The sequence below is a fragment of the Acyrthosiphon pisum genome, chromosome A1, assembly GCF_005508785.2.
Source record: "Acyrthosiphon pisum isolate AL4f chromosome A1, pea_aphid_22Mar2018_4r6ur, whole genome shotgun sequence".
Classification (NCBI taxonomy): domain Eukaryota; kingdom Metazoa; phylum Arthropoda; class Insecta; order Hemiptera; family Aphididae; genus Acyrthosiphon; species Acyrthosiphon pisum.
In genome coordinates this window covers 59,630,724-59,639,465 of record NC_042494.1, presented here as the reverse complement: position 1 = coordinate 59,639,465, position 8,742 = coordinate 59,630,724, and the positions used below count along the sequence as shown (strand labels likewise).

The following is an 8,742-nucleotide window of genomic DNA, read 5'->3' as shown; positions in this document are numbered from 1 at the left end:
TACAAACAAAAAAAAACAAATCCGAACCAATAAACCACAATAATTTAAAAATGATTGGTGAAATACTGAAATAAATTGGGGTGCTAGTTTGAAACGTGGGGGTGCTAAGCACCCCCAAGCACCCCCCTATGTGCGCCTATGAGTAGGAAATGTTACCAAAACACAGTACTGTCCTTATAAAATAAGTACGTCTGGTCACCATAAGTATACTAATAGTAAAATAAGGTACTTTAGCCATTCCCATACGTCCAACTTGGCCACCCGGTACTGATCTCATTCGGAATGGAGTATAGATGAATAGATATAGGTATAGAGTATAGGGGATGGTGATATATTTATAGTTCATAAATTGTATTTTAAATTATTTAGTATTTACCCACTTAGGCCTACACAGAGGGGAAAACATTTATCAGCCAATGGTAAAACTTGTAGGCTATGATTATAATTTATAAACACTTAAATCAATTTTTTTTTTTTTTTAATAAATGTTTAGTAAATTATTTTAAATTTGCTGTACATTAGGTGTATCTAAATATATCTAATAAGTGGCACCTAGACGTGCTCAGAAATCATCGTCGGGACAAGGAAGTCAGAGTCTCTAATTACGCAGTCCCAGAGGTGTGCCGTTCTCAGGGTCGCTAGGTGCTATAGGAGAATGTCGAATATGGCAGTGTTTGTCTTGGCCTGCAGAATGCCCCCTGCATATATCCTGGTCATATAACGTAAATCAATCGCCGGGCTTAAGAAGACTGATGCTGTGTACTCAAAGCCTGAACAACGGAGGGAGACAATCCATCGGTGGTAGGCCGTTTGGGACCGGATGACCAAGGAGACTTAGACAAAGGTACTAATTCCGGATATCGAGAGATGGTGGTATCAGGGACCAAAGTCAGCGAGCTTCCACATGGCACAGCCCACAAGCTCTTACCAATCACAGATGTTTTCAAAAATGTCTTTGGTCTGAGGCAATTAAGTGTCCCTTTTAGGATAACGAAAGAGCCGAATGGTGGGCTCGTTTGGCAGGCAACCTCAGTCGGTGGACGTCCAGAATCTGCTATGCGGTCCACCATACGAGGACCTGTCGGTGGACATTGGACAAAGGAAGAGGATCGGAGAGAGTGCCTCAAGGATGACAAAGCAGTTCACTGAGATGGTGGAGTCAGTCATGATCAGGAAACAGTCTGGAGAGGGAACGACAAAGGATGGAAGCAGGTTAAAACCAATTGATGTAATGTAGTTAAGTTATAAATTGTAGGCGGAAGGCCTACTCTCTGGATGGTTAGAGGCCCCCAATTCAATGTAAGTGTCGAATATTTTGTATAATGTTGTCAACGTTATAATATGTATATGATTGTAAAATAAACAATGTGGTCAGGAAGGCAACAATGTGGATCTATATTTCCACGATTCCAAACCGAAAAAAAAGGTGTACCTAAATAAAACATTGCATTAAAAAATAATTTTTTATGTCAATTTTTAAGGGCATTTTGCGGTAAAATAAATATTTTATGTAAATTTTTTTTAAACATTTTTTGACGATTTTTATAGCATTTAAAATCTGGGCCTTATTGATCAGATTTCAGACACAAAACCACAATTTAGACTTCGAGAAAGATTTTAAATAATTGTCTATATTTAATTGTGGAAACGACTATACGTATTTCATGCTCGTTAGATTACCTGTTAGAACCATTTTTAACTCAATAAGCCGGATATAAAAATAATTATCAACCGGCAACTTGCACATAAATCAAATAGCCATGACTTAATAATATTAATCTATTACATTTACTTGTTTAGTAAATAGGTAGATCGTAGATACCATAATAGACAAGCAGCATATATAGGTAGGTAATAGGTATATATGTCAATAATGCATAGTATTATTTATATTATTATTATCATATGTTTTATGATATTAGTAAAAATTAGATAATATCAGTTTAACTATGTAATATTTATTGAATTAATTATAATTGTGGTGTTGAAATTAATATTTATGAACTTTTTATTTTAGACACAGAAAAATGTAGATTAAATTGTATAACATTTGTAATGTGTATTACAGTTATAAATTATAGTTGTTCAAATTTCAAATTACTAAACATATTTATATATTTCTAATAATAAGAAAATTATATTATATTAAAGAAATCTTTTGTATTTTTATTAATATCTATCTACTGTTTTTGTTTCTAAGTATGACGTTAAACTTAATCTATAGTTTTTTCGATACCGTCCATGGTATCTTTTGCCATTTCTCCAGCTCCTTCCGCCATATCTCCCAAACCATCTTTAACGGTATCATATCCACTGCTCAATGAGTCTGGCATCGATACCGAAGGCAAATCTACTATTTAAAAAATAAACAAGTTGAAAATTAATATTTAGTTATTATCCTATAATCTGTACTACTGTCTACTTGTACTTACATACTGTGTATTAATTTTTTGATATTGAAATAATTAAATTAAAAGAATTGTTAGGCATTAACTCGGGTTAAATTTATCAAAAACGATCAAATATCGGATATAGCAGGAATCCGGATGGAAAACTACCAGGTTAGAACTTGCAGTGGAAGCATTACGCATACGGCATACCCTGATGATTTAATAATAATGGTGGCGATTGAAGAAAACCTAGGTAAAGAGAACTAAAGTAAGAGCTATACCTACTTGCAAATATATATGGAAAGAGAAAACAAGCTGAAAGGGACCCTTGGCTTGGGCTCGAGATAGAAACCGAACACAAAATGGGTAAGAGTACGACCTAGGAAACTAGGGAGAGACAGAATCGCCCAAAACATTAAGAAAAATATTGACAAATGAGATGAAGGCAATTGGTAACGGACCTAAATGGTCCGTAGAAACTGTAAATTATGATGTAAGTATTAGAATTTATACTTTATGTTTACTTATAGCCTATAGGTAATATTTTGTATTAAAATGCATTTAAGTATTCAACTGTCGCGCTAGGTATGTAGTTGAAGAAGAGTCGTATTGCTTTTTTTTTTTATAGTTGTGGACCTAATCACTAGATAGCCATTAGAAAAATATTAAATAAAATTATAAGAATTGTGATTATCGGACATTGCTTAATATATTTATCAGTTGAACGTGTACTGCTAAATTTTAAAATTCCAAACACAATTTAACTTGGCAGAAATTATTTTTTGCGTTCAGCATTGTGCACTCGGGTCTCATATAGTATAGTTAAATATCACTTAAGAGGTATATATCAGTGAAATGTTCGTAGGGACATAAATTATAATTTACTCACCTGGGTTTATGCCCGGTATATTCGGCATGTATTGGTGATATGTATCTTTAACAAACTGCACACTATCACTCATCATTCCTTTCATTTCTTCATACAGTGTTTCAGGAGCACAATCCCCTCGTCCAATCTAATTCAACGATAGAACATTTTACATTACTGTATTGACGATTTTTATACTCATTTACAAATAATAACATAAAAAGTCGTGTATAAATTAATTTTTATTATTTTAAGTTATAACAAAAAAGTTTATCTTACTTGGCAAGAAATACCGATCAACAGCACAAATGCTAAAACAAATTTCATGATTACTATTGGAATTGTCTCTTGGTCACTTGTAAATCTCAAATGAATTTGAGAGCGTGAGTGACATTTTGTTGTATATATAGCAAAACGTGTATCTGTTTAAGGAATTTTTAATATTCAAAGACATGTTTACACTCAGCACTTATAATATGCACATACCTAGTTTCTTAATACTGACTGTAATAATTTAAATATGCCTAGGTTTTAAATCAACAATCAATGTCGTCTAAGATTCGTATTTCGTATTATAGGTACCTATCTAATATTACTATGCAACAATCTAGAAATAAACATGTCACTATATTTTAGTACGTGAGGAATTCATAAACTTACGAATATGATTTGTGTGCACTTTACAGTTCTAGGTTTAGTTAATAGTTATACGGCGTTTTATATCCGATTCCAATACAAATTATGGATATAAGTTATAAGAGTTTATAATAGCAGTGGCGTATTTATGAGGGGGGGCAACGTGGAAATTTGCACCCCTCCCAAGACACTTTTTATTAATTTGCTGCTCAATGCATATTATTTATTTTTGATTAAATTATACTTTTACATTTTAATAATTTTAAAATTTGAAATGAGGTATTTAATATTTTTACGTATTTGACATAGGTTAGGTTAGGTAGGACGTAGGCCTACACTAAATGGCACAAAGTTCAAAACTGTAATACTCTCTCGTGGGCCGCAGTCTAGTGGTATCATACAATCTTAAGCTTGACAAAATTGCTTAGAATAATGAGATTTTAATCTTGAAAAATATTGTAGTTAATTTAACAATTACTTATAAGGAATTTACTTCTACAATAATCTAGAAAACATTTCAATAAGGTCAACATTTATTTAAAATTAAAATCTGTTCATTCTAAATAGGCTTCAATTTTATCCAGCTTTTAGATCAAAAACTGATTGGTTTACATTAGTTTCTTCTGTGATAAAAATATTTTATTTTAATATATTCTATGTCATGTGAATATTGGTGTTTAAAATCTGGACAGTGCTAGAGACATTCATACAAATGATAATTTAAAACACTCAATAACAGTACACAACCATGTGTGTTAAAGCAATTTCCCATCAAATACTCCTTAGAAAAGGCGTGCTTCCAACCACCTTAAATTTGTGTGTAACTACAAACCTTTAAGCCACATAACTCGTTCTTTAGATCCTGGATAAATCTATTCACCAGTATTTTGGAATTGGTTGCACAATCTATTTAAACAGTCCATTGTGTTAAGATATTACTCGTATAATAATACTTATATTTTTATACTATATGAATAACATACTTGAGAAGTAGTGCCAGTTATCAACTAAAATGTGATTGTTATTGTATTGTTATTCGGGAAGTTTATGTGGTACTAAATATTTTATCAATTTACTTCTATATTTCTTTTAATTGTTTTAATGTTCAAAAAAATATTGAACACTTGTGTATACATTCTAATCATTCTATCAATGGTTTTTTTTTTTTTTTTTTGACACATATTTCAGTGTGTGACAGAGCAATGACCTTTAATTTGTAATAACTCACTTTGTAGATATAAATAATAAATATATAATTTAATGATATATAATTATATTGTTCATCCCATAATTAATCATAATATCAAATGTTTTTTATTTACTCTTTTTATTTTTTTTTATTAATCTTGATAAAATTCTAGGGTCAACACAGTCGATGGTGGGGTCCCCCAGAGAAATTGCTTGTGTTCGTTTGTAGTGAATACAATCATGTGAGGACTTGGACTAACTAGATTTAGAGGAACTATTTCTACATTTTTCTAAAAATGTCATTACGTTATATAGTAAAATTAAAAATAATACTAACATTGTTATTTTTCATTAAAATATCTAATTCCGTCTAAATTTTAACTTAAAATGTCTAATGTCTATTGTAAAAAACGTTGTTAATTATATTTTTTAGACTTTTTGGTTACAATATTAACTACTTATGAGAATCATGGTTTTAAATATTCAATTCTTGGCTAAAAAAATTGAGTATTTTGTAAATTTTTAACTACAGGTACAAAATAATTTGAAAATATTTTTAATTTTGGTGATTTTTTTGTTAAAATTAAACTTTAAACGCTAATATAAATCATGCTTGGGCTTAATATTTAGACTTATATATATATAGACTTAATATTTTTAAGCTACTATTAAAATAACTTATTATAAAACTTTTACTAAATTTGTAATAAATTAATTTTTATAGATATTTAGAGACATCAATTTCAAAATTTCAAATATCTATAAATAGCTCAATAAGAACAAAAATATTTTTAAAATTATACCATTTAATGGCATATATATAAAACTAATATGAATATATTAATTTATATATTTGGTGAAACTTGTATGTATCTACGGTCGTTATTGTTTTTGAATTATAACAAAATAAAAAAATAGTTCTATGATAAATCATTAATTTACGGGTGAATATCAGAATATCAAATTTTGAACGCTCATAAAAAATGAATTTGACTTTCCAGTAGATATAGGTACTTTTTTTCAAAAAGAAAAACATGGTATGTGAAATCTTGTATTAAATTTTCAAATATTAGATATAAATGGCAATATTTTTTTGAATTCTAACATTTGAAACAAGCAATTTTTAACTTTAGTTTTTGGTTTTTGAACACCCAAATGTTTTGACACTGCTTATAGTTTTATAGTTAAACAACGTATTCTCGTTTTTATATATGAATTTACAAACATTGTTATTTCTAATGGTTTGTATTTATTAAAATGTTTACTTTTGGTCACAAGGTTGATTTCAATCAAAATATACAAAATCAATAATGACAAAATATTATGTACATAACATATTTAATGTGCCAACTGTTAACCAACTCATAACATACCTACAATTTGTATTGTTTATTTTATCTATATGTCATTTTGATCAATACAAAAAACTATCAAAATATTTTTTATAGTATATGATTTATAATGAGTAATGACTATATTTAGATACTAATATTAGAACAAAAATTAAATTTTTTTTTAATAATTTATTAAGTAATTTAATTTTTTTTTTTTTTTTGGTTCATATGTTTTTGATTCAATCTGTTACAAAAAAGAACAATAAGAACAATTGATGGTTTATAGCTTAAAATAAATAAAAAATAAAAAAGGCAGATTTGACAGACTGTAGAGGTCTCCCAGCGGAGATACAACGACAAGTAATTTAAATAAAATAAAAACATTTAATGTAATGAGTAATGTAATTTTATTACTTTTCAAAAGTAATTTACCCACACTGGTGTTCATAAATATTTTATTATTATAGATAATAATCTATATTTTTATCATTAAATAGATCGAATTCATTGGGCTTTCATTGTAATTTACTAGTTTAAAACATAATATTATTGTTGTTAAATAAAGCCTTTTTCATCGTATAATATTATACAGTCAACACCAGTTATTTGTATTTAAAATATAAGCAGGAAATAATATTCAAGTTATTTAAAATTTGTTTACCAAATTAATTTCTAAATAGTAAACAGATTATACTATTTAGTATTTTGAATATTCCATAATTATTTAGATTTCACTAATTATTTCCTCACAACGTTTTGCTGTTTGTATTTATTATTTTGTTCGTTCAAAAACGATTATCAACGTTGAACATATACAGGAGTGATTCACCAAGCATGCTTCCACCATTATCTCATAAATCTATATTTGAATGTCTTAAATGTCCGTTATAATTGATGGTACTTACTACGGTCGGGAAATCGAAGTTTCCGAAGAATGGGGGAAGTTGAAAATTTCAAAACTGATGTTGCAAATTGTTGCAAACCAGTTGCAAAATATTTGTAATGATTTAAAGCCGATATCTCAAAGTGGGGGTGACAACTTCACGGACGTAAATAAATATAGTAAACTAGCTGATCCCGTGCACTTCGTTTCCCGGCAACCAATAATTATTATTATAATAGCTTCAAAACCCATGGCAACCACTTATAAACAAAAATTTCCATCGGAAATCTCAAAATTCCTGTTTGAGCACCTCCCGGGGTTGGTCCTCTCCCTTTTTCAATTAGCCTATCTTCTGCTCAGAGGTATAATTTATCAACGTATATAAAAATATCTGATCCCGTTCACTTCGTTACCCATTAAAATTGACAACTCTATATGAATAATACGTTTTACATATCACCATGGCAACCATTTATATACAAAACATTCCATCGGATATTCAAAATAATATATAATTGGTTGCCATGGTAATATGGAGACACACATGGACGGAAATCTCAAAATAATATATAAATGGTTGCCATGGTAATATGGACACACACACTGACACACATACATTCATTTTTATATATATATATAATATTAATACACTTAAAATATTTCAAGTACCTAAGCACGAATTACTTATTTTTATTTTTATTTTATTATTTTTTTTTATGTTATAGTTACTTCGGCTATTAGTTCTAGTTTATATTATATTTGTATTTACATATAGTTTACACTATAGGTAGTTGAGTGGTCAGCAACCGGTGTATCGGCCGACGAGCTTCACGTGATGCTGGCACCTGGAAATCGTTTTTGGATTTTACAGATGACGGGGAGGTGTACAAATTTTGGAATTGTGGTTACAAATTCGTACAAATTATATAACAATAACTGATGTGGTTTTTGGGTCGATAGGTCAAATACATCGTATTCCGGGTGCCAGCATCACGTGACGCTGGCTCCCGGAAATCGTTTTTGGATTTTACGGGCGACGGGAGGGTGTACACATTTTGGAATTGTGGTAACAAATTCGTACAAATTGTAGAACAATTACTGATGTGGTTTTTGAGTTGAAATTTAAACTTGCGGGTGCCAGCGTCACGCACCTCATAATATAAAATATAAACAAATATTATAGGTGTGTGAGTGTGCGTTAGTGAAGTTTTTGTCCTGGGTCCTGGATTGTGGTTACATGTGGAATGGTCGTGAATAGTTTTGCAAAGGAACAGCAAAATGACTTGTTAATGGAAATATTTTAGAACCAAGTACCACCTACCCATCTGCCTAAGAATCTTGAAAACAAACGGCTGGCATCAAAAAAAGAGTTTAGCTCAAAATGAATTCAAAGAGCTGTTGAAGAAATTACAAAACTCAGAATCATCTACGCCTAGAGTATAA

General features: G+C 29.9%; 1 protein-coding gene across 3 annotated transcripts; it reads right to left on the bottom strand.

Moving 5' to 3' along the window:
• Positions 1-1,844: 1,844 nt before the first annotated feature.
• On the bottom strand, positions 1,845-5,001 carry LOC100164831 (uncharacterized). Of its 3 annotated transcripts, none has more exons than NM_001162725.2 (5): positions 4,878-4,951; positions 4,727-4,800; positions 3,538-3,569; positions 3,280-3,406; positions 1,845-2,353 (listed from the first exon to the last, which is right to left on the bottom strand). In NM_001162725.2, the coding sequence occupies exons 2-5, from the start codon at positions 4,737-4,739 to the stop codon at positions 2,214-2,216; spliced, it is 312 nt and encodes a 103-aa protein (NP_001156197.1). In that variant the 5' UTR covers positions 4,740-4,800; positions 4,878-4,951; the 3' UTR covers positions 1,845-2,213. The 3 variants fall into 3 exon arrangements, with proteins under 3 accessions (NP_001156197.1, XP_008187093.1, XP_008187094.1); XM_008188871.2 differs by having other exon boundaries at positions 1,943-2,353; positions 3,538-3,680; positions 4,878-4,997; XM_008188872.3 differs by having other exon boundaries at positions 2,111-2,350; positions 3,538-3,680; positions 4,878-5,001.
• Positions 5,002-8,742: the final 3,741 nt, after the last annotated feature.